Source organism: Desmodus rotundus, chromosome 4 (genome assembly GCF_022682495.2).
Source record: "Desmodus rotundus isolate HL8 chromosome 4, HLdesRot8A.1, whole genome shotgun sequence".
Taxonomy (NCBI): domain Eukaryota; kingdom Metazoa; phylum Chordata; class Mammalia; order Chiroptera; family Phyllostomidae; genus Desmodus; species Desmodus rotundus.
In genome coordinates this window covers 37,036,010-37,061,829 of record NC_071390.1, presented here as the reverse complement: position 1 = coordinate 37,061,829, position 25,820 = coordinate 37,036,010, and the positions used below count along the sequence as shown (strand labels likewise).

General features: G+C 39.6%; 1 protein-coding gene across 5 annotated transcripts in view; it reads left to right on the top strand.

Moving 5' to 3' along the window:
• Positions 1 to 25,820, top strand: part of ANK3 (ankyrin 3) — a 616,244-nt gene that overhangs the window by 573,604 nt on the left and 16,820 nt on the right. For 3 of the 5 annotated variants that reach the window (XM_045195999.3, XM_045196000.3, XM_024561132.4), the window contains 6 exons: positions 10,669 to 10,743; positions 13,850 to 13,981; positions 14,876 to 15,019; positions 17,580 to 17,888; positions 18,168 to 18,255; positions 21,037 to 21,415. In XM_045195999.3, coding sequence (XP_045051934.2) covers positions 10,669 to 10,743; positions 13,850 to 13,981; positions 14,876 to 15,019; positions 17,580 to 17,888; positions 18,168 to 18,255; positions 21,037 to 21,415 — 1,127 coding nt within the window. Of the gene's footprint in view, positions 1 to 2,227; positions 10,043 to 10,668; positions 10,744 to 13,849; positions 13,982 to 14,875; positions 15,020 to 17,579; positions 18,256 to 21,036; positions 21,416 to 23,520; positions 23,572 to 25,402; positions 25,490 to 25,820 lie in introns of all 5 variants that reach the window. The other 2 variants (XM_053922530.2, XM_045196001.2) reach the window with 2 other exon arrangements.

The window sequence follows — 25,820 nt, the reverse complement described above, 5'->3', positions numbered from 1 at the left end:
AAGAGGGCACTTTGGTTTATGAAGGTGAGCGGAAGGGCAGTAAACAGATGAATGAAAGGAGTTAGAAGGGGCTGAAGTAAAACTAAGGGCATGGCATGGCCCCTGAGCTGGTGTCAGAACCCCAAGTGAATGCAGCTTTTCTCTCACCGCTCTGTCCTTTCTACCCCTACACCCCCCCAAAAAAACTTCTGGTGTAATTCAGTGACAACGATAAATTCTCTTGAGACATTGGACTGAGCCCAAATCGCTGAATTGGAGGAATCCCCAAACCTTCCATTTGCAATGCGGTATTTGTAATAGAGTTAAGCAACATGATATTGAGAATCATGGCTAGGTGCAGTCATGAATGGGTTTCCCTCCATGCTCCCTTAGAATAACATGTAAGCAGAGAAGAGGGTATGTTCTGAAGGTCTGGATTTAAATGTGCACTAGGAATGAACATCTGCACCCATGAGGGCATAGCTGCTAATCCAAGGACTGGATTGTAGCAGTGGCAGGAGTAGAGCGTGAAGAGGAGCATAAAGATGAACAGATTCTCACTCCGGGTTTCACTCTTATCTGAACCAGTGCTTTCTGGGAGCGAGACTGTACTCCACTTTGACATAAACATTAGCCCTTGGCAGGCTTTCCAAATCTCTGTGAGCAGTTCAGTGTGCTTGTTAAGAGTTGTAGACGTAGAGAGGACTAAGTGTGTTTGCTCTTCCCCAGCAAGCGTGCTTGCCTGGTGTACGTGTTTCTCATCCCGCTGCCAGAAGAATGCTCATAGTAAACCCCTCTCTCCTAGTGGTAGGGGTCTCCGTGATCTGTCTCATGGCCGCTTCAGTGTCTGGGGTGTCCATGAGCCCCATGGACATTCTGGGAAGGCACCAGAATTGGCACGTTTGCCGTTGATAAATATATATACAGAAAAATACTGTATCCCACTGTAGATACCTAAATATGGGGTGTTAAAAATATGAATGTGCTTTTTAGATTTTTCCCATGATACCTTTTGAGAATTAAAAGTGTAATAGATTATGAAAAAAATATGAAATAAACTGTGTGCTTTTATCCATAATGAAGACAACACCAGACATGAATGTGTTTAGTAGCAGATGTATTTTTAATATGCAGTATTAAATATTTTCCTAAAATCTCAAAAGGTACCAAGACTTCACATCTCATGGAAAAAGTGTACTCTTCTTTCTAAATGCTCTTGTGAAAGTATTTTTAAAGGTTATATACTGTGCACACTATGGCGTGAAAATTATGCCACTGCGTTGGCTTGTTTGCCATGATATACTGCGCATGACGAAATGTTCTGTTGCTTTGCTTGCTTTTGGTAACCATGAACCATATTTTCTGTTTCTTTTCCCCCTTTTGTGTGTGTATGTATCCATGCATTTTAAAATCATTTCATACGACATTTTTTTTCCTCACCAAAAGGAATATACTGCATGGAAAAGATAAATGCAAACATTCCTTTTCTTTGTTTTTGTTTTTGTTTGTTTAATTCTGACTCAGAGAATTTCTTGCTCTTATTGGCTTTTCATGGGTGTGAAGCATAACCGAACTGTGCATGGAAGCTACAGATTGGAAACCCAGGGGCTTCACAGTGTGCACACCAGTCGCCTGTCACTAAAAAGTTATTTTGGATTCTGCATGAAATAGGCTTGAGTGGTTTTCTACAAAAGACCGTTAGATATTTAATGTATAGCTACACACATTGATATGTTCTTAATAGGTGCAATCTGTGTCACCAAAGTTCAAGGCAAGGGACCGTTAGAAATTACTAAAATGAGAGTTTTGTGGTTGCACAAAGTAATCGTGTACCTATACAGGCAAAACGACGACTGCTGATGTTTCAGAACCAGCACACAAGAAAGTCAATAGGAAGTAAGGGAACAGTTTTCCATTGTGGTTATTTTTCATCATTAGTCCTTTCCTCGTGTTTTCTGTTTTTCATTGTTGGCCCATTCGGTTGCGATGTGCTTTTTCTGTCTTTCATTTCACATGGCTCTGTTTTTTTTTATTTATTTAGTTGTTTTACCTTTGGGTTAGTTATGTCAATAGAAATTTTTCCTCCTTTACTTAGTTGTTCCTTTTGCTTCTTCCATTCTAAATCATGCAAACAATTGTACTTGCTTTTGTAATATTTCAAAGTTTACTGACCAATTTTTTTCTCTGGTCTCTCTGTTTCTCAACCATTTTCGTTGATTTTGTGTTTGATTTCATTTTAAAATTTAAGAAACAGTTGAACGGAGTGCAGGAGCAACAAGATCCCTCCCCACCTCTTACTCATACAAGCCATTCTTTTCTACAAGACCATACCAATCCTGGACAACAGCTCCGATCACGGTGCCCGGGCCGGCCAAGTCAGGCTTCACCTCCTTATCAAGTTCTTCCTCTAACACGCCATCAGCTTCTCCGTTAAAATCAATTTGGTCTGTTTCAACTCCTTCTCCAATCAAATCCACGTTAGGGGCATCAACTACATCTTCAGTTAAATCCATTAGTGACGTGGCATCTCCAATTAGATCCTTTCGGACAATTTCTTCGCCAATAAAAACAGTGGTGTCACAATCTCCATACAATGTCCAGGTCTCCTCTGGTACCCTGGTTAGAGCTCCCCCAGTCACGGAAGCCTCGCCTTTGAAAGGGCTGGCATCCAGTTCTACGTTTTCCTCTCGAACCTCTCCAGTGACAACAGCAGGGTCTCTTTTGGAGAGGTCATCAATTACTATGACACCCCCTGCCTCCCCCAAATCAAACATTAATATGTATTCCTCAAGTTTGCCATTTAAGTCAATTATTACATCAGCAGCGCCGCTAATATCTTCGCCTTTAAAGTCAGTGGTATCTCCAGCTAAATCAGCAGTTGATATCATTTCATCAGCTAAAGTGACGATGGCCTCTTCTCTCTCATCACCCGTGAAACAGGTGCCCGGACATGCAGAGGTAGCATTAGTCAATGGATCTATTTCCCCTCTGAAATATCCCTCATCCTCAACTTTAATTAATGGATGCAAAGCCACTGCCACATTACAGGAAAAAATTTCTACAGCTACAAACTCTGTGAGCTCTGTGGTCAATGCAGCCACCGACACAGTTGAGAAAGTGTTTTCTACCACTACAGCAATGCCATTTTCCCCACTCAGGTCATATGTTTCCTCAGCACCATCAGCTTTTCAGTCTCTAAGAACTCCTTCCGCAAGTGCACTCTATACATCCCTTGGGTCATCAATATCTGCAACTACCTCATCTGTAACTTCATCAATAATAACAGTGCCAGTATACTCTGTAGTCAATGTTTTGCCAGAACCAGCATTAAAGAAACTTCCAGACTCTAATTCACTCGCAAAGTCAGCGGCAGCCTTGCTGTCCCCCATTAAAACATTGACTACGGAGACCCGTCCCCAGCCCCACTTCAATCGAACTTCATCTCCAGTTAAGTCATCTCTGTTCCTTGCACCCTCTGCCCTTAAGTTGTCTGCACCATCTTCTTTATCTTCCAGTCAGGAGATTCTGAAAGACGTGGCTGAAATGAAAGAGGACCTAATGCGGATGACTGCAATACTGCAAACAGATGTGCCTGAGGAGAAGCCATTCCAACCTGAACTCCCCAGAGAAGGGAGGATTGACGATGAAGAACCTTTCAAAATTGTTGAGAAAGTAAAGGAGGATTTAGTGAAAGTTAGTGAAATCCTTAAAAAAGATGTGTGTGTAGATAATAAAGGACCACCCAAATCACCAAAGAGTGACAAAGGACACTCTCCCGAAGATGACTGGATAGAATTTAGTTCAGAAGAAATAAGAGAAGCGAGACAGCAAGCCACGGCCAGCCATTCCCCCACTCTGCCAGAGAGAGTGCAAGTAAAAGCAAAAGCTGCCTCCGACAAGGATTACAACTTGACCAAAGTTATTGATTACCTGACAAATGATATTGGGAGCAGTTCGCTGACAAACTTGAAGTACAAGTTTGAGGACGCAAAGAAGGATGGTGAAGAGAGACAGAAAAGAATTTTAAAACCAGCAATTGCTTTGCAGGAACACAAACTGAAAATGCCTCCAGCCTCCATGAGGACTTCCACCTCCGAGAAAGAACTATGTAAAATGGCTGATTCCTTTTTTGGAACAGATACGATCTTAGAGTCTCCAGATGACTTTTCTCAACATGACCAAGACAAAAGTCCCTTGTCTGACAGTGGCTTTGAAACAAGAAGTGAAAAAACACCTTCGGCCCCACAAAGCGCTGAAAGCACTGGTCCCAAACCGCTTTTTCATGAAGTCCCCATCCCTCCTGTCATCACAGAAACAAGAACTGAAGTGGTTCACGTTATCAGGAGCTACGAGCCCTCAGCCGGAGATGCTCCCCAGTCCCAGCCAGAGGAACCCGTGTCACCCAAACCTTCACCGACCTTTATGGAATTAGAGCCAAAACCCACCGCTTCTGGTATTAAAGAAAAAGTTAAAGCCTTTCAGATGAAAGCCAATAGTGAAGAAGATGACCATAGTCGCGTTTTGAGCAAAGGCATGCGTGTTAAAGAAGAGACTCACATCACCACCACCACCAGAATGGTCTATCACCCTCCACCAGGCAGCGAAGGCAGCTCCGAAAGGATTGAAGAAACCATGTCTGTCCATGACATCATGAAGGCCTTTCAGTCCGGGCGGGACCCTTCCAAAGAACTGGCAGGTCTGTTTGAGCATAAGTCGGCAGTGTCCCCAGATGTTCACAAGTCTGCTGCTGAAGCCTCAGCCCAGCATGCAGAGAAGGACAACCAAATGAAACCCAAACTGGAGCGTATAATAGAAGTCCACATCGAAAAAGGTAACCAAGCTGAGCCCACTGAAGTCATTATTAGAGAAACCAAAAAGCATCCAGAAAAGGAGATGTATGTATATCAGAAAGACTTATCCCGGGGAGATATTAACCTAAAAGATTTTCTGCCAGAAAAACATGATGCTTTTCCTTGTTCAGAGGAACAGGGTCAGCAAGAAGAAGAAGAACTAACTGCTGAAGAGTCATTGCCTTCTTATCTGGAGTCTTCCAGAGTAAACACTCCTGTGTCCCAAGAAGAAGATAGTCGCCCTAGTTCTGCTCAACTCATATCCGATGACTCTTATAAAACATTGAAGCTTTTGAGTCAACACTCAATAGAATACCATGACGATGAGTTGTCAGAACTAAGAGGGGAGTCTTACAGGTTTGCTGAGAAAATGCTTCTGTCAGAAAAGCTAGATGTGTCTCATTCTGATACTGAGGAGTCGGTTACAGACCATACAGGACCCCCTAGCTCAGAGTTACAGGGGTCTGATAAGCGGTCCAGAGAAAAAGTAGTCACTGCCCCCAAAAAAGAAATTCTCTCCAAAATCTATAAAGATGTGTCTGAAAATGGTGTAGGTAAAGTCTCTAAAGACGAGCATTTTGATAAAGTGACAGTGTTGCACTACTCTGGCGATGTTAGTAGTCCCAAACATGCCATGTGGATGCGCTTCACTGAGGACAGATTAGACAGAGGTAGAGAGAAGTTGATATATGAAGATAGGGTGGACAGGACCGTGAAGGAAGCTGAAGAAAAACTGACTGAAGTGTCACAGTTTTTTCGTGACAAAACCGAAAAGCTAAATGATGAACTGCAGTCCCCAGAGAAAAAGGCACGCCCTAGAAATGGCAAAGAACACTCTTCTCAAAGCTCTGCCAGTAGCAGCCCCGAGAAAGCACTGTTGACAGAACTGTTGGCGTCCAACGATGAGTGGGTTAAGGCAAGGCAGCATGGCCGCGATGCACAAGGCCTCCCCAGAGCCGATGAGAGGAAAGCATCCAGTCTGCCCAGCAGCCCAGAGAAGAAGGTTCTTTCCCAACAGGCTGAGGACAGCAAGGCCACAGAGGAAGCCAAAGGAAGTGTTTCACAGAGCAAAGCGCCAGATGGGCCCCAGTCTGGGTTTCAGCTCAAGCAATCTAAACTCAGTTCCATTAGATTAAAATTTGAACAAGGTGCACAGGCCAAAAGTAAGGACATGTCTCAAGAGGACAAAAAGCCAGATGGCCAATCCAGAATCCCAGTTAAAAAAATCCAGGAGAGCAAGCTACCCATCTACCAAGTGTTTGCTAGAGAAAAGCAGCAGAAGGCCATACACCTCTCAGATGAAAGCGTATCTGTGCAAAAAGATTTTATGGTATTAAAAGCCAAAGATGGGCATGAGCAAAGCAATGAAATTGTTGTAAATGATTCTGGCTCAGATGAGGTGAAAAAACAGAGAACTGAAATGTCAAGTAAAACAATGCCTGGCCATTTTTCTGAGCAACAGGCTAAAGACTTGGCATGTCATGTAACCTCAGAGTTAGCAACTAAGGGACCGTGGGACAAAAAGGTCTTTAGAACATGGGAAAGTTCTGGAGCCGCTAACAATAAGTCTCAGAAAGAAAAACTTTCTCATGTGCTTGTTCATGATGTGCGAGAGAATCACGTTGGTCACCCTGAGAGTAAAAGTGTTGATCAGAGGAGTGAATTTCTGTCTGTGACTGAGAGAGAACACAAATTGTTAACAAATGGCTCTCTCTCAGAAATTAAGGAAATGACTGTAAAATCTCCCTCCAAAAAAGTCTTATATAGGGAATATGTTGTGAAAGAAGGGGACCATCCTGGCGGACCTCCCGAGCAGCCCTCCAGGAGCGGGGAGAGCTCGGCCGCGTCGCACATCCCAGTCAGAGCGGCGGAGGGAAGGAGAGTGCCGTCTCCGAATGTCCCCGATGGTTTTCGTGAGCAGCCGCCACTTCCCAAACACGAACTATCGCAGATGTCACCCCAAGCGAGTCTGAGTAAAGAGACAGCTGAGACACAGCATTTGAATTCTCAGGAAGATGAAAAAGTTACCTATTCAGAAATCAGCAAAGTTTCCAAGCATCAGAGTTATATAGGCCTATGCTCGCCTCTCGATGAAACTGAAACCTCCCCCTCCAAATCTCCTGATTCTTTAGACTTTAGCCCAGGAAAGGAATCTCCCTCTAGTGAAGTGTTTGACCACAGTCCCATGGATGGATTGGAAAAAGTTGCACCACTAGCACAGACGGAGGGAGGGAAAGAGATAAAAACTTTACCCGTTTATGTCAGTTTTGTACAGGTGGGGAAGCAATATGAAAAAGAGATACAGCAAGGAAGTGTAAAAAAAATCATAAGTCAGGAATGTAAAACAGTACAAGAGACCAGGGGGACCTTTTATACAACTAGACAGCAAAAGCAACCTCCTTCTCCCCAAGGTAGTCCAGAAGATGATACTCTAGAGCAAGTTTCCTTTCTAGACAGCTCTGGGAAAAGCCCGTTAACCCCAGAAACCCCCAGTTCAGAGGAAGTGAGTTATGAATTTACATCTAAGACACCAGACTCACTCATAGCCTATATACCAGGTAAACCCAGCCCCATTCCCGAGGTTTCGGAGGAGTCGGAGGAGGAGGAGCAAGGCAAGTCATCCTCCTTAAAGCAGACTGTGGTGGAGGAAACAGCAGGCGCACACGAAATGCCTACCCATGTGAGCAAAGACTCTAACCAAAGACCCAAAACTAACAGAGTTGCCTATATTGAGTTTCCCCCTCCTCCACCGCTGGATGCAGACCAGATCGAGTCAGATAAGAATCATTATCTCCCCGCAAGAGAGGTCAGCATGACTGAAGTCAGTCTGCAAGATGAGCATGACAGGTACCAGCTGGCTGAACCAGTCATCAGAGTGCAGCCGCCTTCACCAGTTCCTCCCGGGGCAGACGTCAGTGACTCGAGCGATGACGAATCTATTTATCAACCGGTTCCAGTTAAAAAATACACCTTCAAGTTAAAGGAAGACAATGAACAGAAAGAAATGACAAAATCCAAAGCTTCAGCTGAAAAGGCTTCCCACCAGAAAGAATCAGAAACTAATGGATCTGGAAAAGATAGTGAATTGGGCCTTGGCCTTGATTCGCCTCAGAATGAAACTGCCCAGAATGGAAACAATGACCAGTCCATCACCGAGTGCTCCATTGCTACCACGGCAGAGTTTTCTCACGATACAGATGCCACAGAGATTGACTCTCTTGATGGCTACGACCTGCAAGATGAAGATGACGGCCTGACAGAGAGTGATTCTAAACTCCCGAGTCAAACCATGGAGATTAAGAAAGATATCTGGAGCACAGAGGGCCTTCCCAAGCCAGCTGATCGCTCCTTTAGCCAAAGTAAACTGGAAGTTATCGAGGAGGAGGGAAGGGTGGGACCTGATGAAGACAAACCACCTTCTAAAAGTCCTTCACTGGAAAAGACTCCCATTAAGACTGACCAGAAGTCAGGGGCCCAGTTTTTCACACTAGAAGGCAGACATCCTGATAGATCAGTGTTTCCTGATACTTATTTCAGTTACAAAGTGGATGAAGAATTTGCCACTCCTTTTAAAACAGTAGCAACCAAAGGTCTAGATTTTGACCCTTGGTCTAATAACCGAGGGGATGATGAAATTTTTGACAGTAAATCTCGGGAAGATGAGACTAAGCCGTTTGGCCTGGCTGTGGAAGACCGCTCTCCAGCAACAACCCCCGACACAACGCCAGCCAGAACGCCAACTGATGAAAGTACCCCAACTAGTGAGCCTAACCCCTTCCCATTTCATGAAGGAAAAATGTTTGAGATGACTCGCAGTGGTGCAATTGACATGAGCAAGAGGGATTTTGTTGAAGAGAGGCTCCAATTTTTCCAGATTGGTGAGCATACTCCTGAAGGGAAGTCAGGGGACCAGGGGGAAGGGGATGAAAGTATGGTCACTACCACACCACAGCCACAGTCAGGGGACACCACTGTAGAAACCAATCTAGAGAGAAATGTAGAGGCACCTCCCGTCGACCCTAACCCCAGCATCCCGACCAGCGGAGAGTGTCAGGAAGGCACGCCCAGCACTGGCTCCCTGGAGAAAGCAGCAGCAGCCACTAACACCTTGAAAGCTGACCCCAAGTCTCGCACGCCTATAAAAATGGGAATTTCTGCGTCCACCATGACCATGAAGAAAGAAGGCCCTGGAGAAGTCACAGATAAGATAGAAGCTGTGATGCCCAGTTGTCAGGGATTAGACAATGAAACTATAACAGTGATTTCCAATTCAGCCGATAGCCACCTGGGCACTAGGCCCCAAGAAAAACATGATTTTCAAAAAGATAACTTTAATAACAACAACAATTTGGATTCTTCCACTATACAGACAGATAACATTACGAGTAACATAGTGCTGACAGAACATTCTGCACCCACTCGTACCACAGAGAAAGCTAATCCCATGAAAAGCTCGTCAGGAAAAAAGACGGGGGTGCTGCAGGGACACTGTGTCAGAGAGAAGCAGAAAGTTCTTGGAGAGCAGCAAAAGACAAAGGAATTCGTAGGGACTAGGCGCAAATCCAAGCTTCCCATAAAGGCCACTTCATCAAAAGCTATCTTCCCACCAAATCATATGCCAAACATTAAAGTGAGTAAGCAGGTTAGTCAATCTGAGAAAACCAAAACCCTCACTTCTTCATGTATAGATGTAAAGTCCAGGATTCCAGTGAAAAACACACACAGGGATACCATAGCTTCAGTTAGAAAGGCATGCACCCCACAAAAGCAAGGGCAGCCAGAGAAAGACAAGGCCAAACATCTTCCATCCAAGTTGCCAGTAAAGGTAAGATCCACCTGTGTCACCACCACCAATCCCACCACCACCAATCCCACCACCACCACCACCACCACCACCACCACTACCACCACAGTTAAAGTCAGGAAGAGTCAGCTGAAGGAAGTATGTAAACATTCCATTGAATATTTTAAGGGAATTAGTGGTGAGACCCTAAAGCTTGTGGACCGCCTCTCTGAAGAAGAAAAAAAGATGCAGTCTGAGTTGTCGGATGAGGAAGACAGTACCTCAAGAAACGCGTCGTTGTCCGAGAGTTCCCGGGGTGGCCAACCTTCAGTTACAACGAAGTCTGCTAGAGATAAGAAAACAGAGGCAGCACCTTTAAAATCAAAGAGTGAAAAGGCCGGCAGTGAGAAAAGGAGCAGTAGGAGGACTGGTGAGAATGAAGGCAGTCAGGTTTCTCGAGCGCTCTTTGCTCACATCCTGGAGAACGAGCATAGTTTGTAAACACTTTCCAACTCGTAGACCCTAGTGCATGAACTGTCGTGGTTGCCTGTGGAGTGACTTAATCGTAGTTTCTCACCCTGTCATTGTCATCTGTATGTGCCGTCTACATGCTCCTCTTTCTTCCTTTTAACCTGACTACACTGTAGACAGCTAGGGAAGCATGCTGAAGAGAATTGGTGTCATTCACGATGAGCAACTCTTTTATTTTAATGTGCTAGTGGATATGATTCTGTCAAAGTAAAAGCACAGATGTCGAAATCCCATCCTGGTGTGTTCACCGACACAACCCTTCTGTAACTGTTGTGCAGTAGCTGGCGTGTCAGCATGTTCAGTTCCATTACATTGAGCATCCATGTAGTCTGACATTTGGCCTGATACAGATGAAAATCTAGTGAGTCATGTGAAAAGAGAAGTGTTCATGTAGGTGATTAGGACACATTTAAGTGTACAGTGTTAGCATTAGTCTCTCTGTAAAAGCTGAGTACTGGTAAAAGCAATTTTCCAGTATCGGATGTTTCTTGATGATTATTTTAATTAAGAAATTGTAAATCGTAGGTCCACAGAGTCCATGTGAACGGACAGATATCAGGATGGCAATAGTAGCCGATCACCTGGGACTTAGTTGGACAGGTAAGTGTGTATGCTCCTGAATGAAACAAACACTTTCTTCGTGTCTTTGTCTTATTCGCAAGTGCTTCATTATAAAGCACAGAAACAAGCAGTGAGTAAAAAATGTTTTTATCACCCATGATTCTACCTGCCCAGAGAAAGCTACTGATAGTGCCTGTACACTCTTTTCCAGGCTCCTTCTATGCATGTTCACTAAGGAATAGAAACTGAATCATATTTTACCTAGAATTTGAAGCACTTTCTTCACAATGCCACTTCTCTGATTATATAGAAAGAACCTTTTATCTAATAGGAAATTTATTTTGGGTCATAAAAGAAAACATAGCTGAGGCCTATGACTTTTGAGTGACTCAAACATTTTAAACATGATTTATAGCCTTAGAGCAGCTCTCTTAGGCCACAGTTCACTTAATCCATGCTTGGGTTTAACAAATTTTAATCATTCATAAGCCACCTTCACAATTTTTATGAAGTACACATTTATGTGTTTATTTAGTTGATAGTTTTAAACAGACTCAGTTTTATGCTCCAATATTCATTTAATAATGAAAAACAAGGACCATTTTCAATAATTATATAAGAAAACAAAGGAATGACAGTAAGTTTAAATTTTGAATTAAAAAATTTTTAAATAGTACTTGAACAATTAAAAAATGTTTAAAAAATATTATAAAAATAATAATTTTATAACAAAAAATTTTTAAATACACAAATCTATTCGTTTACAAAACCAGTTAGGTTCTATGAAATGAATGAAACTATTTATGATCACTATGTAGAAAAGGAATATTTGGCTTTATTTTGCTTTATTAAAGATGAAAATAAGGTCCGTGTCAATTGGATAATCCTGCTCGGAATTGGAGAAATTTTAAGTTTTGTAGGTTGAGTGTATTTTTTTAATGCATAGCCCAAAAACATAACCGTTTAAAAATGTTAATTATAGTCACTTTTAAAGTCATCTTGCATACCATCAGTGACATATATTCTACAGTATGGAAAATAATTATCTGTGCTGTTAAGAAGGGAGCACATGAAACTAGATATTGACAAACAAGGTCATTTAAATATTTTTCCTTTGAATGCTGTGAGGCCCTCCCCCTCCTTCCTACTAAGCACTCCTCCCTCCTCCAATCCCGTCCTTGCTCTCAGACAGACTGCTAATATCCGGGGGCCTAGTGGAGCTCTGAGAAGACAGGTGGTGTGAGTAATCACTTGCAGGTGGTTGAGAGTTAAGCAATTCATTGTACATAAATATTTGCTAACATAAAATTAAAAATAATATTTACATTTTAACATTGGAAATTGTAATGTGAAAATGTACTGGAGCCAATATTGATTTTGCAGTATTGTATGTCCATAACTATTAGATTACTTTCCATAAGCAAATCCAGTTCTCAGTTTGTCAGAATACATTTTTGGAGAAGATGTGATATGAGAATAGCCAGACGTAAGCCATAAAACAATGGAATTCCTAGTGAGAGTGTCTTTGCTTCATTCAGTCTGTAGACAAAAGATACTGTCCGGTTCTGAGGGGTTATTGGGCAGTAAGTTCATTGTGTCTCTTAAAACACGGAGAGATTAAGAACTTAAAAACAAATTTAACTTTTTAAATTCGAACTCCTATAAGTTCGATGAAGATTATTAGGAAAACTATCATCACCTTAGAACAAAATTTAAATCTGCCTTCAGACTCAACTGTTAAGTAATCTTAATGTACTTTGATTTTTTATAAAAAGCTTTTTAAAATGTTATATACATTATGCAATTTTTTGCTTTTTTATTTGTAATCACATAGTTTCTACAAAAATTAAATATTCTCTGGCCTTGGTTTTAATGGCTACATAACCAATAGACATACTTTTTACAGTGTTGCTGTTCTCACTGTGGGTCACTAGTGAGTCATGAACTCAGTGCTTGCTTTGGTTTTGTATTTAAATGGAATAGAATGGAAAGGAAGACGTCTGGGTATTACATGTATTAAGGCTCGTTTTGCTCTGTATGGATCTGGTTCCATTTACATCAATACTATATTTCTTACTGTAGGCCCTGATCAAAACAATTTGCAGGGCACTGCATTACCTCAACTAACTCTTCTTTTGTTCAACACTTTCACTGTTTCCAGTTTTTCGGTAGTACAAGCCTACAACGAACACTGACGTATATAAATCATTGTGTACAACGCTATGTATTCTCAAGATAGATTTCTGGAAGTAAAATCATTTGTTCAAAGGATATGGACTTTTTTGAGCTTCTGAATGCATTTTGCCAAATTGCTGGAAATATGGTCTAACCACTGTGCTGTATACCTGAAACTAGTACAAAATAATATTGAATGTTAAAAAATGTACTTTTGATTAAGTTTTTAAAATAACCAATATAAAAACAAATACTGCTTAAGCAGGACAGAATCTTTTTCCACGGAAGGATACTTTTCCCATTTCTTTTTATAGTTATTTAAGATACTACATACCTAATACATTTTTTTAATTGTACAAAAAATACACAGTGAAAAGTAAGTCTTCTCATCTTTGACTTCTACATTTCCCTCTACCAAGGCAGCCACCCCTACTCATGTAGCTTTCCAAAGACTGTCTGCATTAACAAGGCTGAGTATGTACATCTGGAGGGACAGAAAGCCATCTCCCTCCTGTTGTGCGCACAAGTGGTGGCACATCACGGACAATGACCTGGTCTAGAGTCATCACTGAACCCCTGAAGTGGAGTTCGTGAAACCTGAAGGCATGTAGAGTAGAGTATTACAGGAGTAACACGTGTTTCGTGAAGGCTGCGGAGGGCAAACATGACCAGCATCTCTTGTGCCGTATATTTACGAACCACATGTCCCTACGCATCTTGTATGACATTTGCAATGATCTATGTAATCTTTAAATCTAATTGTAACTAAGAGTTAAATCACAGCCTGGGTATGATCACCGCTTTCCTGTGAAATCAAGTATATAAAGATTAATGAAATGGTCAAGGGGTGTACATTGGTTTTACTGTAAAATTCCTTTCCTTTTATCGTGGCGGTCAAGCATTACTTTTATGAAATATATGTGATAAAAGTAGAATACAAAGTCTTAGTAACTCTTTTTCTTTTCTACAGAACTGGCAAGGGAACTGAATTTTTCAGTGGATGAAATCAATCAAATACGTGTGGAAAATCCAAATTCTTTAATTTCTCAAAGCTTCATGTTATTAAAAAAATGGGTTACCAGAGACGGAAAAAATGCTACAAGTATGCTGAAATTATTTTACTTTAACTTTCAAAACTGTATTTATCCAATATTTTGATAAGCCTGTAAATAAAATCAGAGTAATCAAAAAGTAATAACAAGTCTTTTAAAATTATACTTGCCTAATTTAATGCAAATGTTCTAACCTACCTTAGGAGGCTTGCAGAAAACAAAAGGCAGGGAACTTACGGCATTTTTGTCTGTAGTTCTCTCTGTGACGATCAAAAATGGAAATAGGATTTTAGTTGTTAAATCACGGGGCAGTAGTCCAGCACTCTGAAGTTACTGGTAGGGTCAGAGATGGAATTGCAAGGAGGTTGAGAGAGGAAACTAGGATCAAATTACGGGATCAAGTAATTTGATTCCATTTGGTCTGTGGTGGCAGAGAATTCTCTACTATGACTGGGCTTGGTTTTGTTGTGACGCCTGCCAGGGGCGTGGTACTATACCATGACAAGTGCCAACCCGACAATGTGGAACAAGTTCGTGCGGGGTTGCCTGGGTCAGCCTGACCATAGTAAGGCATTAAAATGCTAAATATAAATATGAGGGTGACCTACTTTGAAAGTCTAATAGGAGAGGAACATGTTTAACATTTTATTAGATCCCTTTATCACTAAAAGGAGAGTTTAGCTATTTTTAGGCTAATCTGCTCCGCATCCTACAAGGGAGTGAATGTTGCTGTTCTCAAACACAGCTTTAGAGGGGGATTCTCTCCCCTGACGGATCTTCCTGCAGCAGCGAGTTTCCTGAGCCCTCTGGTTCTCAGAGCTGCAGTAAAGGAAGAGCTAAAAAGCCAGCGGGGTCGCAAAAGCCAAGCCTTTGTGTGGATGTTGTGATGACTGGAAGAAAATAACTGCATTGGATTTTCAACCTTTTTTTTTCTCCTTTTTCAGCTGATGCCTTAACTTCGGTCTTGACAAAAATTAATCGAATAGATATAGTGACTCTGCTAGAAGGACCAATATTTGATTATGGAAATATTTCAGGCACCAGAAGTTTTGCAGATGAGAACAATGTTTTCCATGACCCTGTCGATGGTAATTGAATTCAGTGTTCATATTTATTTAATCATTTGATAAAATTGGAAAGTGTAGTAACACAAAGTGTAGTGCAGTCAGTTAAAACCAGCTAAATGGTGATTTGCTTGACTTAATTTCTCATTTTCACAGCATTTTCTCTGCCAGAGTTTGCAAACATATACTCTAATAGAACAAATGATAAATGTCTCTGTTATGTAAAACATAAATAATGAGCATAAGTTCTCTGAAAGAATTCTACTTCAAATATTTTATGTGACCAAATGGAAAAAAATGTGAAGATACATTACTTTTGTCACTTTCACATTAACCTTGAAAACTGGTTGAGCTAGTTTATTCATATGTAGGTTAAACCAAATTAGGCGCTCTTTTACCAAGTAACTAAGGTATTGGGTCAAATTTAAGCATATAATATGCAAATTGTTAAAATGCTGAGTTGCTCTTTTGGGACCAAGTACTTAAACATGTGATGAAAAAGTCTAGTATATCACTCAAAAAAGTATTGTAGTTATTCAGCATCATTTTAACTTCTTGTGCTCTTTTTTTGTTTGAAAAATTCCTATTTGATCTATAGTGTATAAAAGGCAGCATAATTTCAAATTCAATGAGCATGGATGTCTCTAACAATATAATTCCTCTTTTACATTAGCTCAATATATATAATAATATGTCATCTTTCCTTCATTGTGTAATTTTGGGCTTTTTTATCAAGATATTAAGAAAAATATAACATGTTTTTCAAGATGCTCACCTTCCTTCACAAATGGAATTTATTCTTATAATTAATTTAGAGTAAAAAGTGTCGATAATAGTGTGAAGGCAAGAACTAGGAATATCCACTATTTCAAGTTTTGAATAATATGGTGATCCCCCCCCCAGTTTTAAACCAGCAAAGTTAGACTAACAAGAATCAGTAAGTTCTAATTTGGAATGTTACGTGACAAAAGGTCTCAAAGTTGACGGAGAATTTTAAGCATACCCTGTTATCCACATAACATAAGCATGAGGGTAATAATGTCAAATTGTTTTTTATTTTTTAAGCTTATAAATACTATAGGACCTTGGGAAAAAGCTCTCTTCAAGTCCTTATCTTGCATGTGAGACTGTATATTGGTAGCCAAACTCTTTTTGCACTAAAGACACACCACATCCAATTATGAATTATTGCCAAGTTACAGTTTATAGAATCTTTTAATATTCTTTAATAGTAGCTCAATAAACAAAATCACCAGAAAACAATAAAAGTATTCAATGGAATTGAAAGCTGCATTTAACTTTAACCTTTTAAAATCAAAATATTATTAAATAAATTCACAAGAGCTTTTTGTTACTACATCTTAATATTTTATATTTCTTTATAACTTCTTGGGGAAATTTAGGAATATGTATATGAAATAAGCTTCACTTGTAAGCTTCACTACAAGACTGTGGTTTATAGGTGACCAGAACAGAAGAATGTTCACTTACCTATAGTGATTTGAATTTACAATAAAAGCTGTTGGTGTTTCTCTTGAACTGGTCAAAAAAATCAGGCTTTCGTTTTGTAGACTAACAATACAGAAAATATGCTTGGTTGACCTTTTTTTCCTGTCTCTCCTCTTCATTGAAGTTCTGGAAACTTCCTTTCCTCACCACGACCAGACCATTGTTGACTTTTCTCGCTGCTCAAGGAGCAAAATGGCCCCTTAGTCCATGCAGAAGTTTGAAACAGAACTGCTCCCTCTGTCCCCTCCGTGTAGTCTGCTTAATAAACCGCCATGTTTCATAGCCCTGTCGCGAATATTCAGAGCTCTTTGCGAATGGTTTTCCTCCTGTCTCTGTCGCGCATCATCTCTGTTTTCTCTTTATTTGATTCATGGTTCTGAGCGGACCCCGCCACCAAGTTTACCAAAGCCTCCGCGTACGCCACAGTCCTCTCATCTCTGACACATTATGACACCTGAAGACTTTACATGGAGTCTCTTCTCCTTTACCTGCTTTTTCAATCCTTTTCCTAACATCTTTTTAGAACTTTTTCCCCGTGCTACTGCTCCAAAATCTAACAATCATTTCTCTCCAAAGATTAAATTCATTTTTCTATGCTGTAAATTTCATGTGAAATAAGTAAAAATTAGAGTTGGGTAGAATCACTCATATGTATAGTTCTTAATATGTTATAAGTAATTATAAAAATTGGTTTCTTATGGCTTGCTGTATTTAGTCCAGCACAATATAGATTTCACATGCTAAAAGTAGAAAGATAATGAATTTGGCCATGGAATAAGTGTATCATATAATGACAAGTAACTTTACATTGGATTAGTCTGTGTATTTAAGTTACTGTATTAAAATTATCAAAACTGATAGAAACAATCTATACCTTAATTAATATTCTATTTTATTATAGTTTGCAGTAGTCTTTTATTTTATTGTATTACATTTAACTGAACTAAACCAGTAAATTTGTCATTCTGTAACTCATCATACATTTTCATACCTGATATAATTTGTCATTCCATGTGTTTTTGTTTGATGTGCTCTTAATTCATTCCAGTCAGCCCAAATGTACTGTCTTCCATAGGTTACTCTTCCCTTCAAGTGGAACTGGAAACTCCCACAGGGTTGCACTACACACCACCCACCCCTTTCCAGCAAGATGACTATTTTAGCGATCTCTCTAGCATAGAATCTCCCCTTAGAACCCCCAGTAGACTGAGTGATGGGCTAGTGCCTTCCCAGGGAAATGTAGTGCATTCAGCAGACGGACCTCCAGTTGTAACCGCAGAAGACACTTCCCTAGAAGACAGCAAACTTGAAGACTCAATGCCTTTAACAGAAATGCCTGCAGCAGTGGATGTAGATGAGAGCCAGTTGGAGAATGTGTGTCTGAGTGAGTATCCTCAATACCTTGGAAGTGTGGCTGGGTTCCCAAAAGGTGGTAAACCAGCAGAGCCATTGAAACAAACTAGGAAAGTAAGAGTAAGCTCTGAGCAGCAGGAGAAAGGAAAATCTGGTCCTGATGAGGAGATGACAGAAGAAAAACTCAAATCTCTATTTGAGGACATTCAACTTGAAGAAGGAGTAGAGTCTGAGGAGATGACAGAAGAAAAAGTACAGGCTATTCTTAAACATGTTCAGCAAGCAGAACTGGAAATGTCTTCAATTACAGGTTGGCAGAACGAGACAAGTGGGAACCTAGAGTCCCCGGCTCAAGCTCGAAGAATAACAGGCGGGTTACTGGACCGACTGGACGACAGGTATGGCTGTGGCAGAGAAAGGAAAGTGAAGCACAGACCACATGTTAACAGTTCATTTTGAATACTGTATATACTTTTTAGCAATGACCCTTTTTCTAAATCACCAGCCCAGTTTGGGAATAATACGTGTTTTAAAGGTCAGTTCCTTCTGCTAAACTGGAGAGGAGAAGTTACATTAAACTCAGATATAATCCTTAAAACTATTGACAGCCTGAAGTTCAATGAAAAAAGTTTTACATACATGCCAAAAACTTATGTATCGTTTACTTTACAATACCACTCTTTTCTAGTGTATTACTTGTTTTATTCTTTTCATATAGCCAGTAATTAATGTTCATTCAAAATAATATAATAGATAAAATTCCACATCTTTTAGAAATATATAAACACTTCTATTATTTCCTGATTGAAAATATAAGTATGGTTATTAAACAAATTTTAAGAATACAGAGTTAAAAAATCAGTGCAACCCCACCGCCTAGCAGTAACCACCATTAAATTTTGGTGGATTTCTACTACATACATTTTTTAAACTCTCTTAACACACAAAATGCAGAGCAGGGAAAGAGAAAAGTCATTGCCTTTCTACCATGCTAAGAAAAATACATTTTATATAATATCCTTCCTTTTTTATACATGAGTGTTTTACATGATTTGCAGTGTAGTATATGTAATTCTTTACCCCAGATAACATTGTCATGATAGAAATTTATTTATAACCAACATAATTCCCTAATTATGAATCTGGTTCTTTTTATAGCAGCCTTACTCTAGAGAGGTGGGAGTTCCATGTCCTGCAGACACTGGTTGAGATCTTACCGTCATTAGGTTTGCACTTTGTAACTTTGGATGAATTTCGAAGCTCTAAATATGTCATTTTAATCAGCTTTAAAAATAGGAAGGACTGTGAGCTCAAACAGGTTTATAGATTGAAACAGAAAGCTTATAGCATGCATACAAATGACCAGTACAAATAGTCTCCTAGTAATAGTTGCCATTATTTTTTTACGCCCATATCAGACTAAAATATATTTCACTTCAGTGGCAACTAATGATAAACTTAAGTCTGATGCAAAAGAAAGAAAAAATAGATTACTTTCATGACCACAAAAATTCCCAAATATGGAGTTTACAAAATTTGCAGAGATGAGTTTACAAAACTCCTTTTGCAGAATGGTAGTGTCAGCGAATTCTATGTTCAATCTACCAAAAAGATAATTGCAAAGACAACAAAAAGCCCTAATTTTGATGTCTGTATTCAGACATGGTCACATAATTTATAGTTGTAAGCAGGAAACAGACTTAAAAACAGTTATGTCATACGGTCTTCACAGTTTGCTGGGATTGTTTGTCCTTCCACATACAGAAAAGGGTGTGCCATTGATATTTTTATAACTATTTAGATAATTGATGTGTTCATAAGCATAAACACGTACATACTCACATGCATGTACAAAAAATATATGTCATATATATATAAAACATTGTACCAATTATTGCCTTCAGAATTCTACAGGTAATAAGACACTGAAAACAATACACAAGCTACAAAATAAAAGTCTATACTGAAACTATTAAAAATTAGAAATCAATTTTTTAAAGTACTGGAAGAGAAAGACAATGATTGACAGAAAAACAGCCCTCCTGGAAGTAGAAGCAAGGTGTGAGCACCAACAGCCTGCTCACTGGTGAGGGTCAGCAGAGATCAGGAGTGTGGTAAGATGAGAGCCAAGTCAGGGCATTAAGCTGGGAAGTGTGATGGCAGGAATCACAGTGGAAACTCATACAAAGACTAGGTAGGGCTAGGGGTTCTTCAGGGTGCCAAGCTCTGTTCACAGGAACTCCCTTTACACCTTATCAGCAGTTTTTCCTCTGGCAGTATAAAAGCATTTTGAGATACTCTCCTCTCTTAGATTAGTGGACCTGGAACTTGGAGCAGTCCACGAACTGCTCAGGATTAGTGTTTAAGATACAGAGTCCTGGTGGCTGTAGACGAGCAGTTAAACAAAACACAAACCGACGGCCCAGCCAGCCAGGTTGCCAGGCAGCTGGAGAGCAGGGGCTGCCTGGAGCCTGCGTGGCACCTCCTTGCCCTCACACCCAGGACAGCCCCTCACACAGGTTGAAACCCAGTGACTGACGTTTTCATGCCTTTCTATCAGGTTGGCCAAAAAGTCCATTTAGGGTTTTTTTCGTAAAATAAAAGACACATTTTTCATTTCACCAATAACTTTATTGATTTGGATATTTTCAGTGTGTTGGCAATCTCCTGCTATTGGCTTCTAGTGGGTAGAGGCCAGGGGTGCTGCTAAACATCTTCCAATGCATAAGACAGCCCCTCAGCAAGAATTATTGGCCAAATGTCAATAGTACCAAGACACTTTGAAAACCACTTTCAACATGTTCCATCAGTCACAGCACCTTCTCCATACACTCCATAAAGCTTTTCTCTTTTTTTTTGCGTTTCAGTTGTGTTTTTACTTTGAAATAACAAAGCGTAATACACCAAAAATGTTGTGTATCTTCTTCCATCTTTAATATTAAAATGGCTGCACAAAAATTCACCAATTTGGGTTTTTTTTAATGCACACTGATGTGACAGCTGTCACAATACAATCTAACAAAAGTATTTCCAATGAAGTAAAAACAACTAGCGCTACTGGAGCCATCTTACAATAAAATCACAGTGGACTTTTTGGCCAAGCCAATATTTTATGCCTTCTGAAGCCCATTGTCAGCCAGGTGTTTACTTTGTAAATGTCTCCATTTCACCTTTTGCAGCCCAGACCAGTGTAGAGATTCCATTACCTCATATCTCAAAGGAGAACCTGGAAAATTTGAAGCAAATGGAAACCATGCAGAAGTCACTACAGAAGCAAAGACAAAATCCTACTTTCCAGAATCCCAAAATGATGTAGGGAAACAGAGTCCTAAGGAAACACTGAAACCAAAAATACACGGATACGGTCGTATTGAGGAACCAGCATCATCACTAGCAGCATATCAGAAATCTCTAGAAGAAACCAGCAAGTTTGTCATAGAAGAGCCTAAACCCTGTGTGCCTGTCAGTATGAAAAAGATGAATAGGACTTCTCCTGCGGACAGCAAGCCCAGGCTCAACCTCCACGAGGAAGAGGGGTCCAGTGGGTCTGAGCAAAAGGTACGTCCTCTAGTTATTTTCTTTAAACTGAACATACTGATGCTTCATTTCGTTTAACGTTGTAACATTTGACCCGAGGTCCTTTATTATTTCCAAATTACAAATGCGTAATCGAAAACTGTAACACTTAACGTTAGGGTGGTCAGTGAGGCGGGCTGCGAAAGAATTCACAAAGAGAAGTGCAGAAAGCAAAGTTTTTTTTATTTTTTCTTTCTCAAGACAGGGGAAGGGTTCAGTGCAGATATGCACCAGCACCAGCCCTGAGGGGCAGGGGCTGTGAGTTTTTATCAGGTAATGGGGCGGCTGCAGAGCCAGATGTCACTGAGACTTGTTTCGATGTTATCTTCCGGTGGAAGGTCCAGTCCTTGTGGTCTGGTATGTCCTGTTTCATAAGTTCCTGGAGCCTCTGAGCCTTCGGGGCGCTTCCAGGAATTTTCTAGTCCTGAGGATAAAGGCTCATAAAACAATTAGGGTCAGTTATGCTTTGTGGGGTCCAGCCAGCTCCGGGAGAGAGGGCCTGAGAAAGGGGCTTTTGTCCTATTAACTAATGTTGGGAGTAAAGAAAGTTCTGAGTAAAAAATAAGCTATTTGATCGTTCATAAGGTAGGAAAAAAGGAAATAATCTCTTTAGCCAGTTTTCAGGAGGGAAAAGAACTACAGAGATGCTAAGTAAGTAGTATAAGGTCCAGTATTACTTTGCCTGGGATTTAGGTTTCCTAATCTCAACCCAGTCTTCTTTCTTCTGCAAGGAGGGTAATTGTTCTGACCCTACCTGGTTATTTTGCATAATTTAAAGAGTTTACAGCGTGCTACCCGTAAGGTGTGTTGTCTGAAAATGTGTTTTAAAAATCGAAGAAAGAGTTCCCAGGACTAAAATGAGGTGGGTACATACCACTGTTGGTTGACAGCATTTAGAAATTTAAAGTTAGAAGTGTCATTTTAATAATTTTATATCTAAATTGATAATTATCTTAAGGTTTATTTTGAATAATTTAAAAATCTACTGACATAGAATTATTTGCTTGCTCTTTCCACTTATATGTCTTTGTGGTATCATTAATAGTTATTTTTTATTCATTGAAGTTTATCACTTTTAGATACTTTGAAGAGTTAAATTGAAATTATGACTCATAGATGGATATAAGAAAATAAAATTCAGCTCATTTTCCTACTTTTTTTTACTGTGTTTTGCTGTCAACTTTTATGTCCTTTCATGAACTATGCAATAGATATAGACTGAGAGTTACACATCTTCGGAATAATAGTACTTGCCGTTTTCCCTAAAACGTCTGGTTCACTTAAGATCTACCACAGTGTTTTAGGTAGAAAAGTCTTCTGTCAAATAATGAGTTCATGATTCCAGTATAAACAATGTATAGAAAAATGTATAAACTCCCAGTCACTCAGGAGCTAATTGTCTTTTTGTCCACTAATCATATGCTCTCCTTTTCCCTTTTGCAGACTATCTTTTGACCATTTCCTGCTTGTTAGGAGGGAAAGTAAGAGCAAGCAGGATTGTCAGGCCTTTCTTTCACTTCCTTCCTGACAAGGGTGCTTTTGACTATCAGTTTCTGTCTTTTAGTTCTTCACTCTTAGTCTGCGTAAGCAGTATGACTTTAATAGACTGATGTTTAACTATGAAACTGTATTCTGCAAAAGCCTGTTAAAACCAACAGAAAGTTCGGAAATCAAATTATAAATAAGCACTTCTATGTGCATACATGTGCCTACAGATTGGCTGTTGGGGAACCAGGGAGAAGGCATAAAAATGGGTTTAAAAACAAAAGTCTTAACCCTGAAAGGAAACTCAGCTGAGTTTATCAGTAATGGAAAGTACTCACTACTAGAAAACGTTTCCAAACTTTCTTACGAGTATGTGTCTTTGGTACCGGTCACTGGTCCTACTCCAATGCATAAAGGCTTTATGACCATAGAAATTCACCATGGAGTTCAAGCTTCTGGTAGATACAAGCCTGACCTCACAAGAAATCCAGAGATGTTCAGGATGGGATTTTTGTGCTCTACCATAGCACAATAGCAACTAGCGAGGTCATCTGATGTATGGTTTCAGAAAACAGCCCCCTTTTTGTCCCCTAAATAATCAGGTCAAAAGTCCGGGCGCGGCTCTTACACGGATGACTGTCTGCTGTTACAAGGTAAAATTCTGCTGTTTTCCACCTCTTCCAGGCAGCAACTCACAGCGAGGAGTGCTGAGAAAACTCCATTTGGCCTCTTAGTCAACCCTGTTAACCAATTCCTAGAGAATTCTCTGGAAGGAATCCTGAGATCCTACTACCACATTCTTTCTTCCCATCACCTTAAGATCAGTCCAGACTCCCGGGAGAGGGTAGAAACTAAAATATTAGCCAAACGGCCACTTTCTCTTTATATGAGGGACTGGTCTCAGATGACTCTTGATAGGATTATGATATTATTGACATCTAGATTTGTTGTTATAGTTTGCATTATCTGTTCTTCTGCCTTTAATTTTATCCAAGCGCAAGCTTTCCCCCAGTTTACGATTCCATCTTTGGTTAATGGAAATGGAACTCTCCCTTTGCTCATCTGATCCGTTAATCCCTGAATGCTGATTAGCGCCTCCTTTCTCCCACAATATGAACTCCTCTTACCTTTGTGTGCTTGTTGGAGCCATTGCAGGGCCTCCTTCCACCATATTAGGTCACTCCAAGTGGCCTGAATTTATGGTCCTTCTTTAAAAAGCTTGAAAAGTAATAGGAAACCTAGCAACCAATGTCTTTGCAACGAGTCAGAAATTCAAAAACTATTTCCATTTGACACCATATTGGTAGGATATTTTGTTCAGATAAAATTTCCTACAAAGTCAAGGTTGATATTATACTTTTACATATTTGTTAAGTTTAACTTTGGGGAAAATGGCCTACTTTATTATTTGGCTAACATTTCGTAAACTATTTTAGCTGACACTTATACCTCCCATAACAATTTTAGTTGTTTTTTTTTTTAATTACCATTACTGCCATTGATTTTTCTGATGGATAATAACTATAACTTCTAACTCTGGGACTATCAGATTTGAGGTAACTAATAAACTTAGAAAATAATATCAGAATTATTCTCAGAATTCCATCATTAAAATTTAACTACAAAACCATTCAGTAAATATTCTTCACCATGACATTTAATTAGAAGCCTAAGATATTTTCCCTTTGAATTATTAACTGTTTACCTCTTGATAGTTTTTCCGCATTCCCATCCTTACTGTCTTCAATTTAATATTTGTGTAATCACCATATTCTATCTGTAACATATTCTTGTCTGCCAAATGTTTTTTGAATTCTAATTTCATATCAGTTCTTTAAAATAAGACCTCAAGCTTTAACATGCTTTACATTATTCCTTCATTCATTTGAATAAACTCTTAACTGAGTATCAATTATGTGCTAGGTACCAATTATGCTGATATAAATTCTTTTTATAACATTCAAAATAGCTTTTGATAAATTTGTCAAATCTGACCACAATTTCATAAAAATCAAATCCCATGCCTTTCTCTGTAATCAGGTGAAACATAGCCTGAACTATAAGATTATACTTTCAAATCAAGTATATATAGATTTAAAACTAGTTTAAAAATGAACATTAATGTTTCTTCAAACTAATAAATACTAGCATGTACTTTCTGAAGCCAAAAAAGACTCTATAATTGTTATTTTTAGGATTTTATCATTTAATTACCTTGGTCTTTATCATATATTTGCAGGCAAAAATCAAGGTAATTAAATATATTAATTACACATAAACATATATGCACACATGTACAGAGAGAAATCCACTTAGAATCCTGCTCAAAATTAAGATTTTTCACAAATACACATCATGATTTTCCCTGGGGGGTGGAGGGGCGGGGAACCATCAAGTAAAAGGAATTCTTTTTTGATTTCCCTTCTCAGAATGTCTTTTATCTTAAATGTGATGGTAAAATTATGCTAAAAATACATTTATCAGGACTTTAAAGACAGTGACAGTGATTCATGGTCAGAGGAGGAGCGGAGAGTCACCACCCGCGTTACTCGCCGGCGTTTGATTATAAAGGTACCCCGCAGCTGGTCCCGATGGGGCAGTGCTGTATCGCTGCTCGCAGGTCCTGCCCTGTGGTTTGAACAGTTCAGCATGCTTGATAACTAAATGGCTCTGTGTATGTTTGCTGGCACATTTGGAAGCTTACAAACATAGCAAAAAGCAACATGACTACATGTTGCTTGGTAGTCAGTATGTGTCTGGGCCTGTGTTTGACATGTGGCAATTGTAATTTTATCTGGGAATTGTGAATTGGACCCTGCTTTCCCTGGAGAAGTGTGAACAAAGATTCTGTCTTGGTGAGAGAACAGTCCATATCCAACAAAATGTTCAATTGTGGTAAGAT